The sequence below is a fragment of the Ambystoma mexicanum genome, chromosome 1q (assembly GCF_040938575.1).
Source record: "Ambystoma mexicanum isolate Mex_15411 chromosome 1q, UKY_AmexF1_1, whole genome shotgun sequence".
NCBI lineage: Eukaryota > Metazoa > Chordata > Amphibia > Caudata > Ambystomatidae > Ambystoma > Ambystoma mexicanum.
Genome location: NC_090922.1, coordinates 938,764,760 through 938,782,753, shown reverse-complemented (window position 1 = coordinate 938,782,753; position 17,994 = coordinate 938,764,760). Strand labels below are relative to the sequence as shown.

The following is a 17,994-nucleotide window of genomic DNA, read 5'->3' as shown; positions in this document are numbered from 1 at the left end:
AGATTTAATCTTCTTACCCCACATTTGGTTTGTGATTGTGTCAGGGAGCCCATAATATTAGGAAAGATATGTACCTCATCCACGCTGCAATGTGACTCCAGTCTGATCCTACATATAACTGATGCCAAGAAGACTTCTGATTGGGTAAGCTGGAGGTGGGAATAGTGTGTCGTCCTGACCTTGGTTTACTACAGGGAAACTAGACACAGTTGTCTCCTCACCCCTCCCCCAACCTTTATTTGCAATTGTTAGAGCCGATGGCCAACTTTGTGCGGATGAAATAAAGTGAAGCATATTACAGTTGGTTCAGGCGAGTATACACTCTGCCTCTTTGCTGAAGTGTTTGTTCGCTTAAGCCGCCACAACATTCACCTGTTTATGCTTGGGTTCAGTGTACAGACAGATGTCCTTTTATAAGACAAACATTGATGAAACTTGTCTCCTCCCTTTGGGTCCTACATCCTGAGAATTGCCTGTAGAGTTTGTACATTTCCCGTTCTAATGTTGAATGAAGAAGATACAGAATTTGAAGTTAAGCTTAGTTCAGATCTGGGTTGTGAGTCACAAAAGCATATTATATTGCAGCTTAGCTTAGTTATTGCAGATCATTAAAGAAGGGGCAAAGCAGGCATTGGTACTGCTGGAGAAAACACTTATTTACCTTGTTACAGGGATTAATGGATTTGGGTTTTGAAGAGAGCCATTTCCAGAGCCATTTGATAGCTAGCCCCCAACTCTCAGCACACTTAAACGGTCTGGCGGGATCCCAGGAATGAGGATGATGTGGCCTTCACTGTTTAGTTGACCTTGCCACCACCCGACTCATTAGTTTGTTTTAAAAATGAAATGCAATTCCAGTAATGTTTTTAACATTGGCTGGAAAGGGATTGACAGTATTTGAGGGACGGGGGGTTTCCTTGATATTACTTTAGAGCAAGAACTTCAAATTGGCAGGCCTGCTGTATTCCTAGAACTGTTGAAGGGAGGGTGTTTGAAGGCAAAGCAGAAGAATAAGGTCTCCACCAACCTGATGGACTTTCAGACAGTTATAGACCAGCACAAAGACAGCAGAGGCCTGGTATCAGCTATTTATATTGTGTTAGTGATATGGAGGGCATTGTTAAGGTGACAGAAACGTAGGAAAGGGGCCTGGGCTTGTCGCTTTCATGAAATCTCTGGACCACAGTCTATTAAAAGGCATATCGAACATTGCTGTCAAATTCAAACTGTGCTATAAACGGGGTGGGGGGGTGGATTACTGAGGTTGGTATTGTATCACACATCTTTAAAGCAAAAGTTCTGTTTTTCTGTATTGTATTAAGAGCAGCAGTTATGAATGTGCTAAATAATTGTTTCTCTTGCACAGGACGCTGAGCTGATTTTTTTTACTGCTGGAAGTTTCCTGTGATGTGTATTGAATACCATTAGCATTTGTTTCATGATAAAAAAGAATTAAAACGTCTCAAGGGTCACATTTTTACACCGATAAACACTGCCATCTGCTGCACACAGCATGTTTGAACAAAGATTGTAGCTTGTTAAGGCTAGGATCTGTATTTGGAGGACCGATCCTCCCGACTGAGGGACTGGAAACATTTGTGAAGGTGCATTTTCATAGAGCTTATTTGGTGTGCTGTCTATGAAAATGGGAAGTGCTCATACTTTTTTGATTTCACTTTATAAATTAGGTAATTTACACAGATCAATTTAATTTACAAGATTCTTTTGAGTAGGACTTGGTCTGCTTACTTTTAGAGTGCTTGTACCCTTTCCCCTACAGAAAACATCTTGGATTAACTTTGCCTTCCCATACAACACCATTACAAAAGCAAAACCACTCACAGAAAACTTAAGTTGAGGTAATGTTAAGATCACATATTTTGTGTAACTACTTCATTATAGACATACAAACAATGACCAAATTCCATGAAATACCCACAGGTCGGGTAAATAATTTGTGAGAATATGGTAGGTTTTCAAGCTACTTTAGGTACAGCATGGAAATAAGTTACTATATGTTTTTAATTGTGAAGTCTCAGGCATTTGCTAATTTATTTTATTTTCGGTTTCTTCACAGTGAACCTCATGCACGGTTTTATGCAGCTCAGATAGTATTGACATTCGAGTACCTCCATTCGTTAGACCTAATCTACAGAGATCTAAAACCAGAAAATCTCTTAATTGATCAACAAGGATACATTCAGGTATGAACTAGACGAAGACTATTGACAATATATTTTAAAAATGTACACTGAAAAATAAATTAATTTAGGCGTGCCATATTTTATTGGACATAAATATTTTAAATGTGAAACCTTTTGTAATGGTTGTTGTGGTGAACATCATTTTTGCCTTATTTGATACCGATGCCTCGAATGTGATATGTCTATATCAATCTCTTGTTTCAAAGTGCAACATTGTTTATGCATCCCTAACACCATGTACTAAAACCAAACGTTTCTAAACTGAGTATCACATGGACTTTACGCACCCCATGATGGGAATTAATGACTTTTCTATAGCCACTTTAATTTCCTTTTTTCTTTTGGACCATTCATCAGTAGAAGACCACAGATGTCTACAAAGGTTTTCTGAAGAACCCGGACTACTGCCTTGTCACTTGATAAATGAATCCGTATTTTGTCAAATTCTCCTGCTTTTTGTTGTGTACTCACCCTTCATCAGCTGTAGCATATAGGGTGGTATCATTTGCTATTAAGCAATATTTTTACTTTAGGGATATTCCAGTAGGAGAAGGCCATACTTCTTAATAGCCAAAGTAAAGGGTACAAGGGACTACAACCGTGGGCTGCGAAGTGTTATCTCCCAGAAAAAACTGGTGCCCATTTGATTATTGGAATTACACTGGGCAATGGTAGTATTGCCCTTGGTTGCTTTTTCTTTCATTAAAACACGCTAGAGACCAAAGCAAACTTTTTTCATGAATGAGAAGTAAAACAGATAGATTGGGCTGGGCATGATGGCAGGGAGAAAGAGGGCTGGATAACGGAGCAAACTGTCCCTCCTTTAAACCCGGATTTTCTTTCTCTGCTTGATAAAAACACATCTTTTTACAATTACCGCCTCTGCAGCATGAGAGGCCTTTAAGCAAAGCATGCAGAACATTTTTGAGCATGTTCCAACGCGATTGGTTCCAATACCACCACCGACATCCCCTTACTTACATTCTCATGAATGGATCTAAAAGGAAGGTTCATGCCCCGACAGACACTCTGGAACCGGATTTGAAGGCAGACTTCTGATCAGTTAGGTCCTTACTGAACCTATGAGGGCCCTTTGAGCTAAGCCCTTCTCCCTGCCTTATGTCTTGAGAACATTATTTGTAAGCGTTGGCCTGCCTCGAGGATTCACCTCTTCCGATTACCCATCCAGCTCAGGAGTGTTTGGCAACTCACTCGACCCAATGATTTCCTCACATTACCAACAGGCCTGTAGTCAGAAATTGCACTAATGCCTGTTGACTCGCTACAACCACAGCCTCTTAGATGTCATGAAAAATACTTTTTTCAACATGCCCACTGATTTGCTAAGGCTGTTCTTGCAGATTGTTGCTCATGGCAAGGACACATAGAGAAGTAAATGTTGTGTACCCTCCTGCATATGGCGGACTCTCTGAAAGTACCATGAGCATGGGGGGTAGCTTTTGTGTATTTTTGTAATATTCATGCAAAGCTGCTGGACATGTTTCCTGGGCAAACTTTTCACAGGAGAAACTTGTGAAATTATGCTATACCTCCCCCTTGGCTGAGACCACAGGGCTGTTGGTTTTTATGAATTTTGTATTAAAAATGTGAATTTGTAATGAGCTGCCCGGGTGTGCCTCTTTTTTTGAGGGGGGTTCCTGCCTTTTGATGGCAATTACTAGTTTGAGAACAAGGCTGTCATCTATCGCATCATTTAGTTCTAGGGCCACTGTGACCTCTTTGACATTACCTACTCTGTCTACTTTGAATAGTCAGACTTTTATATCTGAACACACTTAACAGACGCCTCAGTAAGAGGAAAAGGGCCAGCAGCAATGATGGTACTTTCACTTTCCATGGGCAGAGTTTCTGCCCGAAGCAGTGACCTTGCTGGTTTGCCCTCTGGTCCATCTAATCCCATTCCCCTTGAATAAAGAATATTTCTTTTACATCTGATTGTAGTGGAAAGCAGGATACAATGTTTTCATCTGGGATTGAAATGGATTACCACATACCGGCAGAATATCTTAAAATAATTTCTCTGGTCAGTGACTTCCATTTCCAGAGCACCCCACTGAAAATCTCCCCATTTCTCCATTACTTTCTCGAGACAAGATTATGGTTGATGTTATGTTTCATGCACTGGTGCCATAGAGCAGGTTCATCTTCCGGAAGGACAGATGCACCAAGTAGTTCCTTTGGCAAAAAAAGGGAAGCAGTGTGAGGCGGTTTTTTCGATTGTCACCCGTGAACAAATTAATTCAGAAGGAAATAATTAAGATGGTAACATTTTCCCAGATTTCCGATGAGGACTGATTAATGTTTCTCCCTGTCATGCCTACCCCCGGGGAACCAGACCAGGTCCAGCAACCCCGGAAGCAGGCATTGTTATTTTGAGCAAGCCCAAAAACCCCTGCTAGGGGTTGTTTGGGTGCGGTCCTGGCGCCTATGGCGCCAGGCTCATATGGAGAGTCAGTCCTGCCGCCATAGGCGCCAGGCTCATAGAGTAGAACTTACCTGATGCAGACCATGCTGCAAGCTTACCTGATGCAGACCATGCTGCAGAGCTCCAAGCCAAATGAGGCTTGGAAGGGATTATTTTACATGGGGACTATTTTTTTCTCGGGTGGGGCTGGGGAGGAATACTTACCTGGGACTACTTTGGAGGCTTTTTAAACCACGCCCGAAGAGCAGCACACGCTTCGCGTTATTCTGCATCCAGCAGCATAACGCTCACCGTGTCTGCAAGCCTGCATCCAGTCTTCTGCCATGCCCGCCTCGAGTCTGCAGCTCCCAGAAAAAGGGAGGAACAGGAGGAGAAGAGGTTAGAATAAGAGCAAAACCTTCGATCCTTACCTGAATTCCGGATCCAACGCGCCTTCGAGCTGGAAGAAAGAAGCATTTTACGCGCGCCGCCTCGCCTGCTGCAGCGCTGCGCTGAACTCACCGGCCTTCGCAGCATCCTCACGATCCACCGCATCCTTCTACACATTCCCGCCACACTCTGGCACCTAAGGGGAACACAAGAACAGCAAAGGTGAGCCATGGGAATGAACGGAGGCAATAGTCCTGCGCTCAATGCAGGATGGAGAGCTCCTCTTTTCAAACCATCAGGTGAGACAATAAGAGGGGACATCAAAGGTGATCTGTGGGAGAACAGCTGGGGTGGGGGAATTTACGCTCAATCCCACGGGTGGTTAATTCCCTTTCTCCATTTACAGAAGAATATTCCTACGGGCCAAGCAAACGAAGCTAGGTGGGCTGGTCCAGTCCGTCATCTCGGCCCTACGCATCACATTGGTGGAGACCACAGCTGTCCAGTTCAGATCGACGCCTCTGTGGGAGCCAGGTGAGCGTAACACTCCTTCCCTCCAAGAAGTGTATTTCTGGGCCAACATCTGCTCCAAGGGGCCTGGAAGTGATTTTCTCTAATCTTGGGTGTGCATGACTTCCTGTAACTAAAAGACAGGTTTAGAGGCAAGGTCATCAGATTCTGTTTTGCAGCATCTGCAAAGGCTACTTTCTCAATTACTGGGTTCTCCCTAAACCTCAGACATCTATCAACTGTTCAACTGGATCAAATTCATTGAAGCTTGATTCTTTGGTTGGGAATGCTTCAGCTCCCCTGAGTGTGGATATCATATATCAGGCAGTATCTCTGTTTTATCAAGTCTACTTAGCAGGCTCATGGTCTCATGCATCTTTCTGGTAATGTACTTGGCAAAGGATGTTTTCCATGCAGTGGCCAATCAGGACTGTGTTTGCTGTGCAAGCCTGCTCCGGTCCATCAAGTCCTACAGTGCCAGACAGACCTGGCTAATCTGCTGCGCTGGACACCACCTCAAAATCTTGGCATCCTTTGCCCATGGTGACAAACTCCTCAGGGATGCTCACCCACCTGATTTCTGTGAGCTGTCAATGGGATGATTGTGATAAAGATGCCAGGTCAGTCTTTTGGAGCCCAGGTCTGTGACGCTCACTTTGTTCATCTTTCTGAGGTATGGCAGAGAAAAAGATAATTCATATACTAACTGAAAATAAAACTGCAAGAAATTATCTGTGCAAGAGGGATGGTTGGGGTCCCTTTCTTCTGTGCAGGGCGGGCCTGTCGACATGGCTGTGAGCACTTTAAAGTAGAGTGTATTTCTCATTTGAACCACTGGGAAGGAGAACACTCTTGCAGATGCCGTCATTACTCAGTGTCATCCAGCTGGTGGCAGACATTTTTTCAATCTGGTTGTCTTCATTGGGTCTAGTGTGCCCGTCCATTTAAGGACGGGAGGTATCACTTTTTTTCAAAGGAGTTTGAGGTTTGTTTTGTGGATTCCCTCCCTGGTTGTTGATTAGGTTATCCACATTTATATATGGTCTCTTTCTATTCATCTATGTTCGCCATCATAGTGTGGGACTCAGGAGGGGGCAACTTGCCCACTGGTAGCGGACAGGGCATGGTCGTGTGACACACACCCATCACATTCTTCTTTACTACCTCTCTGAGGTCGTTTCATTAAAGGAAAAAGCCTCTGACCTACCTGTATGTGTCTTTAAAGTGAATGTTGAGTTTTATTGTGGGTCTTTTACTATTCGCCATCTTATAAACACCTATTTAACATCCAACTGTACTTGAAATAGAGGACAACCATTAGGCCATATGCCTGCTCCTGCTCTTAACGTCCACCTCTAGGCTCTTCTGACAATCTATGATCAGCAAATGCCAATTCAGCCATCTCAAATACAATGCAGTCTGTGATCCGATCCTGTAGCATTACCTTTTTCTGTATCACTGAGATCTTGTTAAACATTTGTTTAGTTTAGTTCTGGAGCATTCTACTATTCTGTGGGCAAACCAGCTTGTACAGTCCAGTGGCGGTCTTGGTGTAATGTTTACATTTCTCCTTAAATTTCACATATTGTATTTTACTTTTGTCCACTTCATTGGATTGTCATTTGCAATTCAACATTCACCAACATATTCTTCACATATTTGTTTTATGTGCCTCGCGGTTACCTCTCCTTTGTTGAACTAATTGTGATAAGATTGCCTCCAACTGTACTTGTACTCCTGCCAATCTCCCTTGGTGCCTTTAATCTTTCCTTTAATTATCTGGATGGCACTTATGTCTTTAATTCTTTAAATACCGTGAGCTTTGCAGATGCAGCCACCTTCATTTTCATACTTTTGGAAATACTCTGGATTTGGTTGTTACTCCTTTGCAATTCCCCTTTGTCAGTATGTGGGCAAGATCTAGACAGTCAATTTTTTGTGTTTTTCTTCACCAAACCAGACTATACAGCTTCTGTAGATCTTAACAGCCTCACATATTCACGTTAATCCTTATCACCAGTTTAGCAGGTTCATATAAAACTTGACAGCAGAAAAATGACAATAGGGGTTTTCTCATTCTCTACAACTGTTAACTGGATTAATCTCATATCACCAATACCCCCTGCTCATAACTCTATTGGTCGTGTCGTAAGGGAAGAGCGATTATTTATTAAACTGTGTCATGTCATTTTGCTCTAGGATGCCCAGCGCCGTCCGTCTTTTTTTTACGTATGTACGTTTCCATCTTGGTTTTCTGAACATAAGCGACGAAAGGAGACCAGATTTTGTTCAACTCTCACGCCAACTTTCCTTAACAGGAAACTATGCAAAATGTGGTGCACATTGGTTAACAGTGTGGAATTGTATAAGGAACAACGCTTCACCACAAATCCCCCCACAAACAAACACATTTTTGTGTGTGTGTGTGTGTGTGTGTGTGTGTGTATATATATATATATATATATAATTTCTGAGGCTTGTGGAATCTGCTTAGATCATATGCTGTGCATAGGCCGACATCTAGTGGAAGCTGCAGAGTATTACAGTTGTTGTTTTCGAAACTCGAAAAGGGACATTGATAGGGCGTGCCTGTAATATTATCCCTAGTGTGACGTCCACTGTACCCATGATCCCTCACGCGTCGGGATCCCTCAGATTGTTTTTTTCTGCCATTCTAGATGGACGCGTATAGCGGAGTTCCTTTCGGCGTAAAGCCATTGACTATTATGATTAGCGATAGTATTTCTTTCTATCCTTTCAACGACCTCTGAAACAACACGCCGGTGAAGACAGAAAAACTGCCCGTCGAAGACTACCGCGACGGACCGTCCGGCCTTGGAAGGCCGCCCCGGGCCTCGACCCAGACAGTAGGGAGAGGATTTAGAGGACCCTTATTATGGGAATGACGAGGACCAAGAGGCAGATCAAGAGGCTAATATGTACTCTCTAGATTCCCCTCTTAACCAAGATACTCCAGTTGTCGATTCCCCTATTGATAATCAACCCCTCCTCAATAAAGTACTAGCCAAGGCGGCTGAGCACTTTCAGCTTGTCACCCAGGAGATACAGGAGGATACTTTGCAGAGCAAATCCTTGGGGACAAAAAGAGAGTGGCCCAGTTTATCCTGCTACTGAAATCAGTGCAGCGCAGAATACAGCCATTTTTAGAAGTCCCCAATCTCACACGGGTCATAAACCCACATGTGGAAAAGTTATTCAGGCCCGCACCTTCGGACCCTTTATATATTAGAGGCCAACTAAAACCAGACTCCTTAGTTGTCCCCACAACTAGAAAGGGAGCAGGCACACCCCTTGCTTCCTCCGGGGCTCCACCTGATAAGGAGAGCGAAAAGATCCATGCCATGGGCAGAAAGGTCGCCTCCTCTGCGGCCTAGCAAACCAGGATAGCGAACAATGCAACCCTCTTGGCTAGTTATAACTGCCACAAGTGGGAAGAAATGTCTGCTTTACTTTCGTCTCCCCCAGAGCCACTCAAATTCCAACTAGCACAGGTGGCTGCAGATCGGAGGGCTGTGTCTAGGTGTCTCCTTAAATCCAATTTTGACGTGGCGGGCAATGCCGGAGGAGTCATTGCACAAGGGACCATTATTAAGAGGCATGCATGGCTGCGCCAGTCAGGTTTTAGACCGGAAACGCTGGCCACTCTAATAAACATGCCAGTGGAACCGAACGTGCTTTTCGGTAAGGCCGTTGAAGAGGCACTTAAAACAGCAAAGGATGAGTATGACACACTTAAAATCTTTAGGTCAACTCACTAACAAGCCTTCTGGTGAAAGGGGTAACGGAAATGTTCGCTGTTTTCGAGGCCAAAACTCTCAACGTGGATGCAGCTACTATCAAGGCCACGGTTCCTCCTGGCGAAATAATCAAGGTCAATCCTCCCAGGGCTATCCCAGAGGACAACGCAGAGGTCTTAGTCGGGGCAGAGGCCCTGCTCGAGGTGTCACACGACCGCGGAGCAAGTGACATTCCGCTTCAGGTGCCCTCCCATGCTTCTCCAGTAGGAGGACGCATTTCCAGCTTCACCCACGCATGGGAGGGAATCACCTCAAACAAATGGGTGCTGCCCTCAGTAGCAGGCGGATACTGTATAGAACTACTCCAATGTCCCCACGACCACCCCCACGACAGAAGATCCCTCAGAAAAAAATCAGCGTATCCTTTTCGAAGAGATAGCCCCACTTCTATTAAAGGACGCCATAGAAGTCGTCCCGGCCAACCAGGTAAACAGGGGTATTTATTCAACTTACTTCCTTGTGCCAAAGAAAGATCTAACAATGCGCCCAGTATTAGATTTGCGCCCTGCAGACAAGTATGTAAAGCCACAAAGGTTCTGCATGACTATGCTACAAGAGGTAATCCCTCTACTAAAAAGGGGGGATTACAACACTGGATATGAAAGATGCCTATTTTGATATTTCAATGTTCCCAGCGCACAGAAGATTCTTGCGTTTCAAGATAGCGAACCAGCACTAACAATTCAAGGTGCCACCCTTTGGAATAGCCTTGGCTCCAAGGGTATTCACAAAGGTACTGGCGGTGGTGGCAGCGCACCTGCGCAGGGAGGCAATCCCAGTGCACCTTTACCTAGACGACTGGTTCATTGAAGGGGAATCTCCCCTTATTTGCAGACAAAACATTCAGAGAACAATCAACCTCCTCTTCTAATTGGGCTTCTCAATCAACAAGAAAAAGTCAAGTCTAGTGCCAAGCACTTCAAAACAGTTCCTAGGAGCTGTCTTGAACACAGAAGAGAATTTGGTCTTTCCATCGGAGGAAAGAATAAAAAATGTGTAACGGTAAATACCACATTATCAGGCCGCCGGCTAGATAAGGGTGCTCAAAGATATGCTTTTAATGGGCATGATGACATCTTGCATTTACCTGGTTCCTCGCGCGTGCCTGCGACCCAAGCAGGAGTGGTTGGGGAAACAGTGGTCTCAGGCAAGTGGTCAGTGGAACGATATAGTGGTCGTTTCGCCAACACTTGTACAAAATCTTCGCTGGTGGACAAGAAAACATTTTACGAAAGGGAAAACTCTACGATCCAGAGGTACAGGCGATTGTCACAACAGATGCCTCACTGGCGGGGCGGGGGGGGGCTCACTACCTTCACCACACAGCTCAGGGTCTGTGGTCTCGCACTGTAGCTCAGAACCACATCAATCTGCTGGAACTTCTGGCAGTATTCAAAGCCCTTCAGATATTCAAACCAATTTAACAAACCTATCGGTGCAGATGCTAACAGACCGCACCACAGCAATGTTTTATATTAACAAACGGGGGGGGGGTACACGTTCTCCAAATCTGTCCAGACTTGCACAACAAATTTGAAAATGGGCACTCAAATAAAAGATGTTCCTGTCATCACAACCTGTTCCAGGGGAACTTGACTCTCTAGCAGACTCATTAAGCAGAGATCCCCTACCAGTAGAACACGAGTGGCGTCTACACAAAGAGGTCGTAGAACACCTCTACTCTCAATGGGGTTTCCCAACTATAAACTTATTTGCCACAAGCAAACACAGTCAATGCCCAGACTTTGCATCCAGTTTCCCCCAGCCAGGCTCCAAGGGGAACGCCCTATGGATAAACTGATCAGGGAAATTTGCTTACGCTTTTCCCCCCCAACACCTCATGAGGCAAGTGGCGAACAAGATACACAAGGAACCAATGACGTTAATCCTAGATGCTCCTATGTGGGCAAGACAACCATGGTATCCACATCTGCGCAAACTGGCGATGGGCGATCCCATCAAACTCCTGTGCCAGTACAACCTACTCACCCAGCACGAGGGACTAACAGTGCACCCACAACCACTCAATGAACTTGGCAGCATGTCTCCTGAAGTCAGATTTCGGACATCTCAACCTGCCACAGATCTGCATGGAAATCGTGAAAGAAGCAAGAAAACCAAACACTAGGCACTGTTACTTTGTCAAATGGAGAAGATTCGTAATTTGGTGCCAGGCTAAACAGATCAACCCCATAGAATGTACTTCATCGCACTTTCTAACTTATATGCTCCATTTGCTAGATGCAGGGTTAGTATTCAACTCCCTAAAGGTCCACTTGGCGGCTTTATCAGCCTACATAACCTCTCATAAGAAGGTCTCATGGTGGAAAGTACTGGCCATCAAGGCATCTATGGAAGGCTTAGAGAGACTCCACCCTCCAATTTCTAACCCGCTGCCAGGTTGGGACCTTAATGTGGTACTCGCTAAACTCATGGGACCCCCTTTCGAGCCTATGCACAAGTCTAGTCTCAAACACCTGACTTATAAAACTGCCTTCTTTGTGGCTATCACTTCCAACAGAAGAGTTATTGAAATTCAAGCATTGTCAGTGCAGGATCGTTTCTTTGTTGTACACAAAGACAAGCTGGTTTTACGTACTCGCCCTAGGTTCTCACCTAAATTCATCTCCGAATTCCATGTAAACCAGTAAATCGAGCTACCGGCTTTCTTCCAGGAACCCAATAGCTCAGCTGAGGTACAACTCCACACTAGATGTGAGGTGAAAGCGGTCGTCTACTACGTAGACAAGACTAGACCGCTAAGAAAAAAAGATCAACTGTTTGTCTCCATAGCGCCAGGCAGAGAAGGTGACCGCATCTCTAAGAATGCCATCTCTAGGTGGATAGTCGGATGTATCCAACTGTGCTATTCCCTATCAGATAAAACACTGCCTTTCAAAGGCCCACTCCACAAGAGGTACTGGAGCCACTCTGGCTTTCATTGCAAATGTCCCCTTAAACAGTATTTGCAAAGCAGCTACATGGAGCTCAATACATACTTTCACTCGGCACTACTGCATTGACACTCATTCCAAGACCGATACACAAGTGGGACAAGCGGTTCTAAGACATTTATTCGCTCATGAACCTTCTCACATCCCACCTCCTTCTACTGCTTGCTAATCTATGCACAGCATGTGATCTAAGCACATTCCACAAGAAGGGATACATTACTCACCGTAATCGTACTTCTGATGCTTGTATCTGCTTAGATTCACATGCGACCCACCCTTCCTTGACTCGGAGAGAAGGTGCATGGATGCTTATGAGCTTGTCTATACGTATCGGCTTGGATACAACTGTACTCGCGCTACACCTCATTTTACCTCAGGTCAGAAAAATTATCTGAGGGATCATGGGTACAGTGGATGTCGCACTAGGGATAGTATAACTGGCACGCCCTGTCGACGTCCCTTTTTGAGTTTCGAAAACTGTAATACTCCGCTGCTTCCACTAGATGTCGGCCTATGCACAGCATGTGAATCTAAGCAGATAAAAGCATCAACAATACGATTACGGTGAGTAATGTATTTTTTTTGTGTGTGTGTGTGTGTGTGTGTGTGTATTTCTGAGGCTTGTGGAATCTGCTTAGATCACATGCTGTGCATAGGCCGCCATCTAGTGGAAGCTGCAGAGTATTACAGTTTGTTTTTCGAAACTCGAAAAATGGGCGTCGACACAGGACGTGCCAGTAATACTATCCCTAGTGTGACGTCCACTGTACCCAAGATCCCTCACCCGTCTAGGATCCTCAGATTGTCTTTTTCCGCCATACTGGTCGGAAGCATTTTGCAGAGTCCCCTGGCCTTAGCCATACTTTTGCTAAAAATTTAAAATAATAATCTATTCACATCCTTCCCCACCCCAACGTCGAACTTCGACACTCGACGCCGGCTGGAGAAGAAATCGACAGTCGGCTGCTGCACGACGGATTTGGGCCTCGGAGGGCCTCTGGTCTCGGCCCGGGCCTTGGAAGGCCTCTGGCCTTGGCCCTGCAAGTAGGGAGAGTGGGGGGTTGTACATACTCTACACTCTTGGTATATAGGTACACCTTATACATTTCCTACACTTAACAGCCCGCTGCCTCAAGGTGTGTATGGAGGGTACCCCTTTTCAATTCTGCCCCAAGTGCAATCGCAAATACCCTTGGGTCGACAGGCACGCCACGTGCAATCTCTGCCGAGGGACCACCCCGAAGCGAACTGCAGAGCGTGTAGTAGGTTTAAACCTAAGACACTTAAGGACCGTTCGACGAAGTGTTGGGCCCACCACGCCAGGCAGGCGGCCATGGCAGCGGAGGGCGCCTTCAGCGACGGCAGCGGCGCTGTACTTTCGGACGGCGAGGGCATTACGGCGTCGAAAGACAGCCGAGCGCAGGTCCCCGACCTCGGAAGGTCGTCCGGCAGGGCGGCTATGGGGAAGACCCCCGGCGACACAAGCGCTTCACACACTAAACACATGAAGTCCAACCGAGACTCGACGACGTCGAGTTCTCAGAAAGAAGCACAAACAGAACGGTCCGATTCGGTGTCCTCTGGGCGCTCACGATCGCCGCATGACTCCAGGCAATCATCCACTCTTGCCAAGAGTGCCTCGCTCCCTAGGCTAACAGAAGTTCGATCGTCGGGAGACGAAGATGACTTCCACCTCCAGGCCGCGCTCCAGGAGTCGGAGCCTGCAGTCAAAATCAGCTAGGCCCCACGCTCGAAGGACAGGGACCCCACCCCCGATCCTCGACGCCAGGCGTCGAAAACCTCCGGAACCACTAAAGGACAGGGAAAACATTTTTCTACTCATGGGGAGGGGGGAAAACAGCAGAAGAAGCAGCCTTTGCACTCTTCCACACCTGTGAAACACACCACTCCCCCTAAACAGACAGACAAAACCAGGTCTGCTGATATGTCTAAAACCAGCAAATCTACTCAAGACAAATCCCATAGACTTGCTGAGAGAGTCATTCCCAGTTCCCGAAAAGGGTCGAGTGAAGACATAGATAGGGTCATGTCAAGGATGTCTTCTTTGGCTGATTTTTATGATAAAAATCCAGAAGATTTCTTCTCGTATGATCCACAAGGGGCGACACCCTCAGGCTCTAATGATCCTATCCCCCCCGAGTAGAAAGCCCCGGTTTGAAACACCGATGAGGTCAGACCCCTTCGAGGTACAACCATACTCAAGACCATACTCACTATATCAAGGAGAGGCTTCCTTTGGTGAGGACCAAGAATTTGGCATGGTAGAAGAGCAAACCGGGACGGGCTACTATGGGGATGATGAGGACCAGGAAGAGGAAGACCCGGAAACATACAGAGTAGATTCCCCGGTAGAGAACGAAGCCCCGGTTACCGACTCCCCGGTCGATAACCAACCCCTCCTAAACGAGGTTCTCGCACGCGCAGCAGAACATTTCCATATTGACACCCACGGTGTCCAGGAGGAGAGGGACTTTGCAGAAGAGTTAGTGGGAGAAAGGAGGCTTGTTGCCCAGACCATCCCTATCCTTAAGTCCATTCAGCGAAGAATAGACCCATCCCTGGTGAACCCGAACCTCACCAGAGCAGTCAATCCCAGGGTTGAAAAACTTTTCAGGGCGGCCCAGTCTGACCCTCTCTATAGAAGAGGACATCTGAAGCCAGACTCCCTAGTTGTCACCAACACTCGTAAGAGGGCTGGAACACCCTTGTCATCGTCCGAAGCTCCTCCCGACAAGGAGAGCAAAAAACTATACGGTTTCGACAGGAAAGTAGCCTCAACGTCCGCCTATCAAGCAAGGATTGCAAACTCCACCACCCTGTTGGCCAGCTACAACTGCCATCAGTGGGAAGAAGTCGCGGCACTCATAGCCTCTGCTCCTGAACCTTTAAAGGGCCAGTTAGCTCAGATTTCCGCAGAGGGTAGAGCCGTGTCTGGTTGCATTTTGAAAGCAACCTTCGACACCGCGGACAGCGCAGGCAGATTGATAGCAGAAGGCACTGTTATGAAAAGACATGCGTGGTTACGGCAGTCTGGTTTTAAGGCAGAAACCCAGGCATCATTGTTGGACAAACCGGTGGAAACCGATCTGTTTGGTAAGGCGGTCGAAGACGCACTGAAGAATGCCAAGGACGAATACGAAACACTCAAGTCCCTTGGCCAGTTAACCAATAAACCCCCTAACCAGAGAGGGAATAGTAATTTTCATCGCCCACGCCGCCAAAATTCCCACAGAGGATCAAACTATTCCCAGGGGCAGGGTACACAGTGGAACAACAACCAACAGTCTACCCAGGGTTACGGCAGGGTAATAGGAGAGGTCGTGGTAAAGGCAGAGGCAGCCCCAGCAAGGGAGGCGGCACGCCTCCACCAAAGCAGTGACGCTCAGTTCAGGGTCCCTTCTCACGCAACCCCAGTAGGGGGACACATTTCCAACTTCACCCAGGCTTGGGAAGGGATCACATCAGACAGATGGGTGCTGTCAACAGTATCCACAGGATATTGTATAGAGCTACTGCTGCGTCCCCGGAACCATCCTCCACGACAAAGAGTACACTCTTTTTAGAACATCAGAAGATTCTCCTTGAGGAGATCGCCATTCTGCTAGAAAAGGACGCGATAGAACTCGTCCCGGGACACCAGGTAAACAAGGGTATTTATTCAACTTACTTCCTTGTGCCAAAGAAAGATTTGACAATGCGCCCAGTATTGGATTTACGGCCTGCCAACAAGTATGTCAAGCCCCAAAGTTTTCGTATGACCACGCTAAAAGAGGTAATCCCCCTCCTAAAAAAGGGGGATTACATGGCAACCTTGGATATGAAAGATGCTTATTTTCATATTTCCATGTTCCCAGCGCACAGAGTATTTGCGCTTCAAGGTGGACAGTCGACACTACCAATTCAAGGTACTGCCCTTCGGGATAGCTTCGGCACCAAGGGTATTCACCAAGGTACTGGCGGTGGCGGCTGCACACCTACGCAGGGAGGCAATCCCAGTGTACCCTTATCTGGACGACTGGCTCATAACGGGGGAAACCCCAGGAATTTGCAGGATAAACATTCAAAGGACTATCGACCTCGAGTTAGGCTTCTCAATCAACGAGAAAAAGTCAAGCCTGGTGCCAAGCACCTCCAAACAATTCCTAGGAGCAATCCTAGATACACAAGAGGGGTTAACCTTTCTTTCAGAAGAAAGAATTCGGAATATACTACTGCAAATTCCGCATTATCAGTCCGGTCAACAAATAACGGTACGCAAAGCAATGCGTTTACTGGGCATGATGGCGTCATGTATTTACCTGGTCCTCCACGCGCGCCTGCGCATGCGTCCCATGCAGGAATGGTTGGCGAAACAGTGGTCTCAGGCAAGTGGTCAGTGGGATGATCTAGTGGTCGTTTCGCCAACACTGGTACAAAGCCTTCACTGGTGGACAAGAGAGAATCTCGCACGGGGAAACCCTTTTACGATCCTGAAGTACAGGCAGTAGTCACTACAGATGCATGTCTGACGGGGTGGGGAGCTCACCATCTCCACCACACAGCTCAGGGTCTCTGGTCTCACTCAGTGGCCAAGAACCACATCAACCTGCTAGAGCTTCTGGCAATATTCAGAGCGCTTCAGGCGTTCGAGCCCCACCTACTAAACCTGTCAGTGCAAATCCGGACGGACAGCACAACAGCCATGTTCTACCTGAACAAGCAAGGAGGGACTCGCTCGCCAAATCTGTCCAAGCTTGCCCAGAAAATCTGTATATGGGCACTCAGACGGAACATCTTCCTGTCATCACAACATGTTCCAGGGGAGCTCAATTCCCTAGCGGATGCTCTGAGCAGAGACTCCCTCCCAGAGGAACACGAATGGGTTCTACACAGAGAGGTCGTAGAAGATATCTTGTCTCAGTGGGGTTTCCCCACTATAGACTTATTCGCCACAAGCGAAAACAGACAATGCCCAGGATTTGCATCCAGGTTCCCCCAACCAGACTCCCAGCGGAACGCCCTGTGGATGAACTGGTCAGGGATGTTTGCGTACGCTTTTCCACCAACTCCTCTCATCAGGAAAGTGGTCAACAAGATGAACAGAGAGTCAATGACGCTCGTCCTAGTTGCTCCCATGTGGGCAAGAGAACCGTGGTTCCCACCCCTACGCAGGATGGCGGTGTGCGAGCCCATCAAACTTCCAGCCTGGTACAACCTACTGTCCCAGCACCAAGGTCAAACAGTGCACCAGCAACCCAACTCAATGAACCTGGCAGCATGGCTCCTAAGGTCATAGAGTTTGGACATCTCATTTTGCCACAGAGGAGTATGGACATCCTAAAGGAATCTAGGAAACCAAACACAAGGCACTGTTACTTTGACAAGTGGAAGAGGTTCGTTATCTGGTGCCAGAGTAGACAAATCAACCCGGTTGATTGCACTCCTTCCACTATTGTTACATGCATGCTCCACCTGCTAGATGCAGGATTGGTTTTTAACTCACTGAAAGTACACCTGGCAGCCCTGTCGGCTTACACCACTTCCCATAGCAAGGTTTTGTGGTGGAAAGTACCAGTAGTTAAAGCCTTCATGGAAGGAGTAAAGAGACTTCACCCTCCTATTTCAAACCCACCACCAGGGTGGGACCTTAATGTGGTGCTAGCCAAGCTCATGGGCCCCCCTTTCGAACCCAT

General features: G+C 46.6%; 1 protein-coding gene across 3 annotated transcripts in view; it reads left to right on the top strand.

Moving 5' to 3' along the window:
• Positions 1 to 17,994, top strand: part of PRKACB (protein kinase cAMP-activated catalytic subunit beta) — a 1,065,959-nt gene that overhangs the window by 559,964 nt on the left and 488,001 nt on the right. For all 3 annotated transcript variants that reach the window (XM_069641606.1, XM_069641607.1, XM_069641608.1), the window contains exon 6: positions 2,078 to 2,204. In XM_069641606.1, the coding sequence (XP_069497707.1) occupies positions 2,078 to 2,204 (127 nt within the window). The remainder of the gene's footprint in view (positions 1 to 2,077; positions 2,205 to 17,994) is intronic.